Raw genomic sequence first — 13,368 nt, 5'->3', positions numbered from 1 at the left:
CAAGATGTGCTAAGTCTTGGAGCATGGGATTGGGGTCAGGTAAGGTCACTGTCCAATTTTTATCATATTCAACATCCTTATGGCTGTAATGAATTGGTGTTATTCTCATACTATGGAAGAGTTATGTGAGTTCCATTTGACAAAGTCTTTGAGGAGAGAGAGAGAGAGAGAGAGAGAGAGAGAGAGAGAGAGAGAGAGAGAGAGAGAGAGAGAGAGAGGGCTGTTGGTGAGTTCTAGGTTGTCTGCTGGTGCTGTTGGAGTTTGTAGTTATAATCAGAGTTTTTAGTCAGTCTTTGGTGAGAGCAGGTGATGATCAGTAGTGTCGGCAGCGGTCTACGAAGAGTGTTGAAGGCACTGAAAGTCAGTTAAGTTGTGTGTTATTGGTTTGTTGTTTAGTTGTTGTTAAGTCTGATAGTTTGCTTTGGGTTTGTTGTGCCTGTGTTGTTAGATTTGTTGTGCTTGTGAGTTCCTGTTGGGTTATATGTGAGTTGTTGTAGTTGACGGTTGTTGTTGTTGCTGGGGAGCTGTTGTGGTTTCTTGGTGTGGTTGTGAGTTGTTGAGGGTTGTTGTTGGTGAGCTGTTGTGATTCCTTGGAGTTGATAGTGGGTGTGTGTCTTGCCTTTTTGTGTTGTTGAGTTGCGGTTGTATTCCTTGTTTGTTTGCTGTCGTTGAGTTGTGATTGTGTTGTTGAGTTGTGGGGTTGTGGTCCTTGGTTGTTGTTGTTGTGTTGTTGGGTTGTGGTCCTTGGTTGTTGTTGTGTTGTTGTTGGATGTGTATTGGTTTGTGACGGTTGTTAGTATTTCAGTGGCCTCGACCAGCAGACAGCACAGCATAGCCCTGAGTATCTGGAGTTAGGTGAGTACATGTGTTTGTGTATTTTTTTGTTGAGTACATGTGTTTGTGTTTTTTTTGTTCTGTGTGTAGGTAGGTCAATTGTCCTGCATGTATTCCGTAGTGTAAAGAGGTAAGTAGGACTGAGGGTGAGTTTGGCAGCTGGATTGGTTAAGTTTATATGGGAGAGATTTTGCCTGCTTGTTTCTTGGGCTGCAGGATGACTGGGGTAGTGAGTTGTGTGATAGGTAGAGAAAGTGGGGATGGAAAGGTTGACGGAGATGGAGAGCCTGAAGGAGGAGTTGCGGTTGGTGAGGGATGCTAAGGAAAGATTGGAAGTGGAGAATGAGAGGTTAAGGGTAGAGTGTGAGGAGCTGAAGAGTGAGTTAGAGGAAATGAAAGGAATGCTGAGGAGTGCAAAAGTGGAAATGAAAGAAGAGGTGAAAGGAGCAGGAGAGAATGGTTGAGAAAATGGAAAAAAAATTTGGGGTAATGATGAATGCAGTGCAGGAGATGATGAAGGGGTTCATGGGAAAGGGAGCTGTAGGAGGTAGGCCTACTGGGTCTTGTGACAGGCCAGGAGTGGTAAAGAAAGTGAAAGAACAGGTGGATGAGAGTACGAGTGACGAAGGTGATTTGGTTGTGATAAGTAAGGGAAAGAAGGGGAAGACACAGGATAAGGATAAACCTGAGGACAAGAATAAGAAGGGGGCTGAGGAAAAGAAGAAGACTATGGGAAAGAAGGTTAGTAAGGGTAATGGACAGGATGAGACTAGGACTGAATGCATTGGGGAAAGGGCTGAGAGTGATTTAGATAGCGGTGAGTGGAAACATGTGGGTAGAAAGAAGAAGGGTAAGAAGAGCGTAATCAGGAATATGGACATGAGTATGGAAGTGTATTTGTTGTATTCGGAAGAGGGAAAGAAGGGTCAGAATGGAAGTAGCGAAAGTGAGAGTGAGCAGGAAGTAGGAAAGGCTGTGTACATGAGAGAGGTATCCTGATGTGCACAATATGAGGAATATTGTAGTAGGGACATAGGGGACTTTTTTTAAGGAACATGAGAAGTATTGTGAGGCTAAGTATGGGGATAACAAGAGAGTCTGGGCAAGAGAGTTGGGTAACTTCTTGACAGGATTTTTGTTGAGCATGTATGGGGTAATGATGAGTGTAAGGAATGTGCCTTATGAGAGTGTGAAAGCCAGGATTGTGGAACAGGCGTAGAGGATAAAGAGTAGCGTTAGACATAGGAGAAAGCATGATTTTGAAGACAAGAATGAATGTTGTTGAGTTGCTGTCAATGTATGTAAGTAGGTTAGAAACATTAGTCAGGAAAAAGTTTGGGGATGATGGGATAAATGAGTGTAAGGAGTTAGTGCGAAAGTTGTTAGCAACTGTGCCTGAGAGTGCATAGTTTATAAATCTGAAACGTAAGGAGAAAATGCGATGGAGGAATGAAAGGTTGACGTAGAATAACATTTTAGAAATAGTAGAGGATTACGAGCTAGATAGGTGTATGAAAGAGAGTAGAAATGTTAGTGTTAGGACTGAATTATCTGAGGTTATGCCAGAGTTTAAAAGCTATAGGGAGGCAGTTTTATAAGGGCCGAGCGAGTGGTTGATAGGAGCGTTAGAGCAAGTAACGTGAGTGTAGTTCACCCTAAAAGAAATAGGAGTGTGAGTGTTGGAAGAGTAGGGTTAGTTGGTTGTGAGCAAGAGCAGCAGTGTTACAGATGTGGTAAGCCAGAACACAAGAAGAATGAGTGTTGGTGGGCGTTAGGGGCGTGTTTCGGGTGTGGGCAAACGGGCCACTTAGTGAGTGAGTGTTAGAAAAATAGGGGTATTAAGTGTTACAGGTGTGGGCAGATAAGGCACACACCTAATGGATGTCGGGGCACCCGTATGAACGTGGTTTGCAGCAACTGTGGGAAGAACAGGCATTATGCTAGGATGTGTAAAGAACAGCGTGCGAAATGTGTCGAATGTGGAATGGAAGGTCACGTGGCGAGTGTGTGTAGGTGAAAGAGGATGAGTCAGGTTGGGAATTTGGGAAACTAAGTGAAATGGGGATTCAGTTGGGTGGGTCCTCTGGTATGCAGGCAGTAAGAGTGAAGGATTGTTACATGAAAAGGGGTTTGGGGATAGAGCTCATGAATGTATGAGTGTAAAAGTGAGATGCAAAGGGGTGTGATTGGTTGCTTTAATTGATACCGGGTGCAGTGTCAATGTTCTTTTTAAGAATGGATGTGACAAGTTGTGGAGTGAGTGTGAAATTGGGGAGTGTAAAGGGGAGGTACAAGGAATAGGAAATTTAAGTATGCCTGTGGTGGGAGTGGTGCGTAGAAATGTAGAAATCGAAGGGGTAGTGATGGATGAAAGTGACTTATGTGATCGAGGGAATGAGTGATAAGTATGATATGTTGTTAGGGTACAGGTTCTTGAGGAAGTGTGGGATGGTGGTCCGTCCAAACGCGAATATGGTTGAGTTGCATATGAAGGGGAACGTACGTGGAGAGTTGTACTTGGGTAGAAATGGGGAGGTAACCAGTAAAATATGGAAGGGGGTGCCGTTAATTGCGAAAGTGTAAAAGTGCCGCGAGAAGTCAGAGAAGTTGTTAGTGTGAAAGTTGCGTGGCCGGATAGTCTTGGAATTGTCAAAGGTGACAAGTTTGCGTAAGTGGTTGAGGGTGTGGATGCGAACAAGTTGGTAAGAGCAAGCATGCATGTATATGATGGGATTTTGGATATGGAGAATCGGGTTTTTGTAGCCTCATTGCCGAGCGTTAGGAAAAAGCGAGTGCGGGGTATACGTGAAGGTAATTGTGTGGGGTTGCTATACACATAAGTGAGTACGGATGACGAAAGATATGTGGAGGTGCAGCAGGTGAATACAGGTAGTGTGAAAGGAGGTGATGAATGGGAGTATGATGAGTTGAGAGAAAGAGTTAAGTTGGATGAGAATGTTAGTGATGACGAGAGGAAGCGGTTGATGCCGATGTTGTAGGATAGGCGGGGTGCACTGAGTTGTGGTGATGAGGATTTTTGGGGGGTCTAAGCTTCCCAAATTCAAGATAGTTTTGGAAGACGATACCCCCATATATCAGCGTCCCCCGACACTTTTCCCCGCCTATTACCTGAGAGATTGAGCAGCAGTGTGGGGAGGAGCTTGAGAGAGTGGGGGTGATAGAGAGGAGTGAGAGTGCCTGGAATAGCCCCACAGTCCCTGAACGTAAGCCGGATGGAAGTCTGCGGATGTGTGTATATTATAGGAGGGTGAATGAAGTGACTGTGAAGGAGTAATTTCCCATGAATGTGGTGTCTGATTGTGTGTATAAGATGCATGGGATGAGAGTGTTTACCAAATTAGACCTGGTAAGGGGCTATTACCAGATGCCTCTTGAGGAGGGGAGCAGGCCTGTTACTGCTTTTTCAAGTGGTAGTTGCCACTACCAGTTTAAGCAGTTGAGTTTTGGGTTGGCTAACGCACCTGCTGCCTTTCAAAGGGTAATGAATGGGATTTTGGCTGGGTCTGATAGAAGGAAGGTGACTGTGTTTATAGATGATATTTCGATTACAAGTGAAACTGTTGAGGAGAATATGGAGCTGCTTGAGAAGGTGTTAGAGCGATTGGAAGAGGTAGGAGTGAAAGTGAAGCTGGAGAAGTGTACGTGGTTGGCTGGGGAAGTGGAATTTCTTGGTCATAAGGTGAGTGCTAGTGGCGTAAGGAAGAGTGAAAAGTTTGTGGATAAGGTAAGGGAGTTTCTGCATCACCGGACTGTTTTTTTTGGGTTGATTGAGTTCGGGAGGAAGTTTGTCAGGGATTGTTTGGGTGTAGGGAAGCTGTTGACTGAATGGACAGGGAAGAAAAATTGTACTAAGCTAAGATGGGATGAGTGAATGGTGGAATCATTTGAGAGATTGAAAGAGGAGGCTGCTATAGATGTCACCTTGGCTTTTCCAGACTAAAGAGAGGATGCGAGTGAGCTTGAGCTGTATACTGATGCGAGCCAGTTTAGTATGGGAGGGTGTTTAGCACAGATGCAAGAGGTGAATGGGGAGGAACAGTTGAGAGTAACTGTACATGTAAGTAAAGCTTTTAATAAAGTGGAGCGGAAGTATTCGGTGGCTGAGAAGGAGCTTGCAGCAAAAAAGTTTTGTGTGAAAGCGTTGAAAGTACTTTTGTATGGGGTAAAATTTATTATCCGGACGGACCGTTGGCCATTAGTGTATATGATCAAGGAGAGAGTGAATGCTAGGATCACAAGGACGATTGACGATTTGAGTGAGTTTGATTTTAAGTTAGAATATGTGGCAGGGAGTAAAAATGTGATTGCTGGTGCAGTGTCTAGGTTGCATGGTAGGGGCAATGGTGTCATGAAGAGTGACTGAGGTCCGAATGTGGTGCCTGAGGGTTTAGTTGTCAAAGGGAGGTTTGAAGGGGGTGACAGAGAGTGTGAAAGTCTGTTTTTCAGCGTTGAAAGACTTGAATGAGTTGCGAGTGAGGTTGATGAGTGAAGTGCAGAAGGGAGTGGCATATAAAGAGGAACAAGGTGGAGAAGAGGAAATGTTGCATAAATTGCTGTCAGCAGTAGCCGAGTTGTTTGGAGGGAAGTACAGGTAGTGATCATGGGGTTTTGAGGATTCAGTGCGGGGAACACGGTTGTAATTGGTTGGTTAGGTTAGGGGACTATGTAGGGGGTTTGAACCAGAAGTACAGAAGTGGGGAGATAGCTGAGGATGAATGTGGTGAGGATGATTGTGATGTGGATAACCAGGTGGACGTGGCAGTGAATGTGTATGCATGGGACTCGAAGGAAAAAGGTGGAGATTGTCAGAATAAATGATAGTGAATATACTGTGGTTTGGTTGATACGGGGGCACAAGCTTCCTTGGTGAGTGGGTCAGTGGTGAGTGAACTGGAGAGATGCGATTGGGAAGTGAAAAGGTGGTGTACAAGTGTGAGGATACATGGGTTGGGACAAGGAAGTGTTTTAGTGTGGGAAGAGGTGCAGTTAAAGGTTAGGTTAGGAGATTTGGAAGTAGTACATAACTTTATAATCATAGGAGAAAATGATATGCCAGCTTGCTTTTTGAAAGGGATGGAGTTTTTGAGGATGCATGATGTAAGCGTAGATATAGGAAATGGGATTCTTAGTAAGGGGGGTTAGCACAATAGGTATTAGGATGGTAGTGCATTTGTAGCAAACTTTGTGGGGTGATTGATATTGCTAGAAGTGAGAATGATTTGTTGAGTAAGGAGGAGATTGAGGAAATGCAAGATAAGTGCTTGGAGGTAAGTATGTTGCGGCAGTGTGTTTTGGGGGGGAGTGCGTGTGGAAGATTGGCTGTGTTAGTTGGATGTGTATAACAGGGATGCTAAACGGTTTCCGGTTTGTAAAAACATAGTGTACTTTTTGCATCAGGAAGGGGTGTATGACAGGGAAGTGTACATGCCGGTGTTTTCTGTTGAGTCAGCAGTGAGTATGTGTTTGTTGGTGCATGATCGGTTGGGCATATGGGGAAAAATAAGTTGTGGGAATGCATGAGAAAGAGATTTTACACGCCTGGGTTGAATAACATTTGTGTGGATGTGGCTGTTAAGTGTGAAGATTGTCAGAGGGGAAAGTATCAGTGTGTGCATGCGAGTACACCTGTCTTGCGATTGCAGATGAAAGAGCCGTTTGAAATGCTTGTGATTGATTGTGTTTTGTTGCCTAAGACTGTGAGGGGGCATGTGGGAATGATTGTGATGGTGGATCACGAGTAAATTTGCCTATGCGGTTCCAATCAGCCTATGCGGTTCCAATCAAAGATAAGAGGAGTGAAACCGTTACGCGGATGGTGGGGCAAGTGATGTTGCTTATGTGTGTGTAAGCCGGCGAAAATGTTGAGTGATAATGGGCCTGAGTTTGTGGGGTGGGAATTTGAAGAAATGTTGAAGGAATAGGGTATTGTCTATGTGTATTCTACTCTGTATATGCCCAGTGCGTAAGGTTTGGCAGAAAGGATTGTTAGAATGATGACCGAGATTTTGCGAATGATGAGTAAAGGCGACAATGGTTGGGATATGTATGTAGGACGTGCAGCAGTGTGGGTATATAACGCCACACTGCAGAAGAGTATAGGTGTCTCCTTGTAAGTATGTGTTGAATTTTGAAAGGATTGTTAAGCAACGGTTGGGTCAGTCAGAGTGATCGGGATTTGTGGAAGAAAGCGAGCGAAAAGTTTGAAAGTTTTAAGATTGGAGATAAGGTGTTGAAAGAGGTGGTTGAGATGGGGAGAATGAATGTGAATAAGGTAAGGGAGAAATTTGAAGGGCCTTTTGAGATTTTGGAAGTGGGACCGAGTGGATTGAGTTATGTGTTGGGGAAATTGTGAGTAGATGGGGGTGTGGATGAGGTTAGGGCACACCATAATCAGCTCCGTAAGTGGAGGGAAGTACCACAGTACGTTCGGGACAATGCGATGAGTGCGTGGTTGAGGGTGAATAAGTGTGAACCGAGCGTCAGTGAGCAAATAGGTCTGGATGATCGGCAGTTGGTGATAGTTGAGTATGGAAGAAAGCGGAAGATGGTGAGGAAAGGGAATGAAAGGGAGAAGCATGAACTGCATGATAGAGGGGTTAGTGTTAGGGTAAAAATGGTGGATTGGCAGGAGTGTAAATGAGGTAAGCGATTTGGTGGCAGAGTTACGAAAGATATTAGGACAAGAGTTAGAAGGGGTAGATGAGATAGTGAATGGGATTTGGGAGGATAGTAGTGAGGGAGATGGTAATGGGAGTCTGACTGGAAGTGGTCTGGGAGAAGTAGATGGCAGTGTAACTGAGTGTGTGTATGAGGGCCCTCAAACAAGATCCAGGGGGCCTGCATCCGAGCATCCGTGGGTGTTGCGGAAGGCTATTTAGTGTGGGTGTTGTGAGTGTAAGGAGACTGTCATTTTCAACGGGGGAGGAAATAGGGAGGAGTTATGGGAGTTCCATTTGACAACTTCCTGGAGGAGAGAGAGAGAGAGAGAGAGAGAGAGAGAGAGAGAGAGAGAGAGAGAGAGAGAAAGTTTCGTGGTTTGAGTTGTTGTCGAGATCATGTGGTATGTATTTGTGATTTGGTTTTCCATAAGTGAGAGAGAGAGAGAAGAGAGAGAGAGAGAGAGAGAGAGAGAGAGAGGGCATTGGTGGATGGATGATTGACGATTGAATTGGCTGTTGGTGAGTTCTGGGTTGTCTGCTGGTGCTGTTGGAGTTTGGAGTTATAATCAGAGTTCTGAGTCAGTCTTTGGTGAGAGCAGGTGATGATCAGTAGTGTCGGCAGCGGTCTATGAAGAGTGTTGAAGGCATTGAAAGTCAGTTAAGTTGTGTGTTATTGGTTTGTTGTTTAGTTGCTGTTAAGTCTGATAGTTTGCTTTGGAGTTGTTGTCTGTGTTGTTAGATTTGTTGTGCTTGTGAGTTCCTGTTGGGTTATATGTGAGTTGTTGTAGTTGAGGATTGTTGTTGTTTTTGGGGAGCTGTTGTGGTTTCTTGGTGTGGTTGTGAGTTGTTGAGGATTGTTGTTGGTGAGCTGTTGTGATTCCTTGGAGTTGTTAGTGGGTGTGTGTGTTGCCTTTTTGTGTTGTTGAGTTGTGGTTGTATTCCTTGTTTGTTTGCTGTGTTGTTGAGTTGTGGTTGTGTTGCTGAGTTGTGGGGTTGAGGTACTTGGTTGTTGTGTTGTTGTTTATTGGTTTGTGACGGTTGTTAGTGTCTCAGTGACCTCGACCAGCGGACAGCACAGCATAGCCCTGAGTATCTGGAGTTGGGTGAGTACATGTGTTTGTGTTTTTTGTTGGTGTGTGTAGGTAGGTCAATTGTCCTGCATGTATTCCGTAGTGTAAAGAGGAAAGTGTGACTGACGGTGAGTTTGGCAGCTGCATTGGTTAAATTTATGAGGGGGCGATTTTGACCGCTTGTTTTTTGAGCTTGTGATCCCGCCACAATACAAAATATATAATAAACTAGATGAATGCTCTACAAATTCAATGATAAAATGGATTAGAAAAAATATGCATCAGACAGGTGAAATGCTTTGTAAACTATGCTGAATTACCTTCAGGTAAAAGTCCAGCCAAGGTTTTCGCCAACCTTAAAGCCCAGAATGATCTTTTATTGATCCGTTCATAATGCTGTCGTCTGTCAGCTTGGTACTTCCTTAGCTCATCTATTTCACCTGCAAAGAATAATCTTTAATTAATACAAAATACCTCATTCACACAGCACTTGACTCCTCTTACTGGATGTAAACAAATACAATTTTTGTCTTCAACATTAAAAGAAAACTTGAATAAAATATGTTCTCATTGAATAAAAATAACATGACAGGCCATGGGATTTTAGAAGACATGGTCAAAAAGATGTACAAATTACTAATATTCAAAGACAGTGAACTGGGGCCATAAAAATAAGGAACTATATAGAGCAATGAAGAAGAAATATGAAAATTCTCCTGGTACACAAATTACAAAAATCAGTAAAAACATATACTATAAGGAGTAACAATTCGGTAGTGGGTTAATGTGGCTATTCTTAGCAACATTCACCTTAGGGTGTGATGTCCCTGCCTACACAAGCTAGGGTAGAAGACTCCATTAGCCCAGTGGCAGGAAATCCCACCAACAAGTTTAAACAGGTTTTATTCTTAATCCAAAATTTAAATGGTAAAGGTTCTTGATTGCAATGGCAAGCTTTATATGTAATGGCAGCCCCTGGTTATCGATAGGGGTTCCATTCCAACGGCTTGATGATAAGAAAAAATCACCAATAACATAAAATCTGCGATTCGGTGCCGATAGCCGAATTTTTGTACCAATAACATACATAACTGGTTAAGGGGGCCGGCCGGCTAATGCCCTTTTTTAAGGACAGGACTTTGATATTCATACCACTTAATAAGGTGACTTGGGACATCTCCAAACCACATAAGATTTTCGCCTCTGACCTTCGGTTTTGTGACGCCAGGGCGATTTATCCCGAAAATAACCATTTTTCAAATTCTATCTCCTCCCTTGATATTTAATATTAAGACCTAGGATTACTACCATATATAGACCTGATGTAGACCTCCAATCGAATGAGGATTTTTTTTCTAAAAGTAATTTTTTTTGCTAGATATGAATTTTTCAATATGGTAAAAAAATAAACCCTATAAATCAGGAGAAAAAAATTTAGAAAAAAAAAAGACGAAACAAAATTGGAAAAAAGGGCTCCATTTGATTGTTCTATGTCTTTCTGAGTTATATACCAAATTCCAATGTTATAGCTTTAAAACTAAGTGAGAAGATAGATTTTGAAGGTCAATAAGTATAGTTTTGAGATACGGGCGTTCAAAGTTTTCCTTCGTATTTCTATAAAGACAATGTTAATAAATAATGATTATTATGAATGTATATTTCTCTTTTGTGTATTAGTAAACCAAAACTATTTTATTTATCATAATTTAATCATAAATGATGATCCCTTTGCTCATATATAGTAGCCTGGGGCACTGCTTGAGGCAAGATGGGGCACTCCTTCCTACGCAACTCTCTCTCTCCCCTTCACTAACTCGGCTTATTACAGCGAATTTTCTTCTTCTGTATGTTAGCGAGATGTTTTCCTTGTATTTTCCTCTTTGGCATGATGAAATTCTTGCCGAAACAAAGATAAACAAACGTAAATGCAAGAGAATGTCAGAGGTGAAACTCGAAGGTGTACTCTCTTTTTACAAAGACAATTTAATAAATCATGATTATTATGAATTTCATATTCCATTTTGGGTATTAAAAAACCAAAACTATGCTATTTATCATAAATGAAGATCTCTTTGCTCAAAGATCGTAGCCTTGGGCACAGTGTGATGTGTGCTGTCAGGCAAGACGGGAGCGTTACTACGTAACCCTCCCCTCTCTCTTCACTAACTACGCATATATTATATTCTGTAATAATACTTGAGCGATTTTTCTTCGTCTGTATGTTAGCGAGATGTTTTCCTTGTCTTTTCCTCATTGGCATGATGAAATTCTTGCCGAAACATACATAAACATATGTAAAAGCAAGCTAATGTCAGAGGTGAAATCGAACGTGTAGACTACTTGAAGTTTGTGCTCGTACTGGATCATGGTTGGACTTGGTAGCTGCCTGAAGTCTCCCTTCTCGACTCGGGAATGTCTACAGATGCCATTTCTCCCAATTTTTTTGACAATAATGATCAAAATTTACGATAATAGAAGAAATATTGCATTTTCTTGTACGGATCAATGTTTTAGACTTATTGAGTTACGTTAACTAATTACCCTGTAACTACAAAAGTAAGAGGAATTTTGACGAAATATTTCGTATACGGATTCTCAATTGCCATATGAAGCTCCATGAATTTTTTCACGACTGCATTTTTCGCCCTATACCCCCATATATAAGGGTTCCGGCCAGCCTCCTTAATGGTGCTTCTGTTAGGTATGCATCAGCACCAACACTATTATCAGCGATGATATATGGAAATCGGTGCATTTTAAAACTGCTGACTTTCTGTGCTAGACAGGCACCATAAAACCGGATTGCTGATAACTGAGGCTGCCGATAACCAAGAACTGCTGGTACCAATTAGCCTAAACCATTGTCCTGACATACCTCTTTACTACTGACAACTAGCAACACCTGAGCCATCAAGGTAAGTCTGAGATCTTTGCAACCTTGATTTTGAAGCCTCTCTATCCATGATGTATGGGCAATTTTCTAAGGTTTTCTGTCCTGCCACAGTAACTCAGATCCTCCAGGATAGCAAATACTTGAACACTGGAGATATCTTCCATCCAACAATAACTCCATAAGGTAACTGCACTATTAAGGGGTATAGTGACTGCCGATTTTCAAGGAATTATTGATTTTTAGTTACTGACAGATTTGGAATAGTTAATGTCTAACTAAACAAGTCCTGAAGTATTTATTGCAAAAAAAAAAAAAATTTTCTGTGGGTTTTTCCCATATTTGTTCACTGCATTTACCGGCCTATGAGCAAAAAAATTGTCATAAAATTTCTGTGACTTTTTATGTGGAAGTGAAAAATACACTTTATTTGCCTACTCAAATATACATTATCTACGATAAAAATTGGCTATTTCTCAAAAAAAAAACATATCATAGAGTAAATATGTATCTATTTATCTCGGTATCACTCTGAAAGCGACAATGTACGACAAATTGTAGCATAATTTCTGTACGACTTGCTAATTCCTGATATATAAAGTGAAAAAAATTTGTTAGCATCCCACTAAAACTAACCCTTTTCTACAACATAGCTGGTTGACACGAAAGTAAATTTCAACCATTGAATGTTAAGGGATTTGTTCTTCTATGTAAGTGGTATTCTAATTGGTGATATTCCATTATATAAGACCAGCAAGCTTGACTTTACTGCAGTGAGTTGTTGTGAAAGAGAGAGAGGGAGATGATTATTATTATTAATAGGGCTTAGTTTTTCCAGACCTCCGAGTCTTAAGTAGACACTTCTCGGGCTGGTTGAGAGAGAGAGAGAGAGAGAGAGAGAGAGAGAGAGAGAGAGAGAGAGCGAGAGAGAGAAGGAAGAAGAAGAAGAGGAGAGAGAGAGAGAGAGAGAGAGAGAGAGAGAGAGAGAGAGAGAGAGAGAGAGACTTGTGTAGACTGTTTACTTTTATACTAGGAGTCATTTGTTTATTTGACTCTACAATATCTGAACAGAACACATGTATGTATGGTGGTTACGAATATATGTTATGAAGAAAACTTTTTAATAAATTTTTATGAAAAAAACATGTTTTGACATAGGAAAAACCTATTTTTGGTAGTCGCTGTTGAGTCCTCAAAGGAGTTACCCTCCATGGTGTGTGCCAGCAACCCCATGGTAACTGAACTAATATCAAAGAAATATCTTTTAGCCCGGTCTTGTAGCCGGATATTATGCCATAATGATACACACAATGACATGTGACAGAGTCTAATGGACTCAAAGACAACAAAGTATTTTATCTTGTCTTTAGTAAATCTACCCAGTTTCCTACGTCAAAGCTGCAGAAGAAGTGGCTATTGCACATGTGCATTGGCCATCTTATTTTATGATCGGGCCAGTTAAAAGACCAATAACCATTACTCTGTTGATCAACACAGGATAAACCTTAACCCAAATCACATAGTTTTTCACCAGGGAAGTGGGAGGGTTTTGAGGACTCAACAGCGACTACCAAAAATAGGTGTTTCCTATATCAAAATCTGTTTTATGGGCCTTTAAACTTCATATTAAACTGTTGTATTACAGTAAAAGACATTCATTTTTGCCCACCGTGAAAAATCAAAGTTTACATCAGATTTTTGGCATCAACCCAGATCTCAAGCACATCTTTAGATGGTATGAACGACTAATGAATGAGTTACACGAGGAAGAACCAGAAATGTTTTCTACAAGAATGCCTACAAGAACAAGTTTCTCCTAAAATGTACGGCTTCACGCCATGGACATCGACTTCAGACCCATTTCCCGATTCCATCCGCACATTAGAAGATTACA

At 41.7% G+C, this 13,368-nt stretch overlaps 1 protein-coding gene across 2 annotated transcripts in view; it reads right to left on the bottom strand.

Annotated features, from left to right (window-relative positions):
• Nucleotides 1-13,368, bottom strand: part of LOC135219326 (uncharacterized) — a 298,402-nt gene that overhangs the window by 160,087 nt on the left and 124,947 nt on the right. For both annotated transcript variants that reach the window (XM_064255991.1, XM_064255990.1), the window contains exon 6: nt 8,905-9,024. In XM_064255991.1, coding sequence (XP_064112061.1) covers nt 8,905-9,024 — 120 coding nt within the window. The remainder of the gene's footprint in view (nt 1-8,904; nt 9,025-13,368) is intronic.

The sequence above is a fragment of the Macrobrachium nipponense genome, chromosome 1 (genome assembly GCF_015104395.2).
Source record: "Macrobrachium nipponense isolate FS-2020 chromosome 1, ASM1510439v2, whole genome shotgun sequence".
Taxonomy (NCBI): Eukaryota; Metazoa; Arthropoda; class Malacostraca; order Decapoda; family Palaemonidae; genus Macrobrachium; species Macrobrachium nipponense.
The sequence above is the reverse complement of the archived record's forward strand: the minus strand, read 5'-3'. Positions and strand labels throughout refer to the sequence as shown.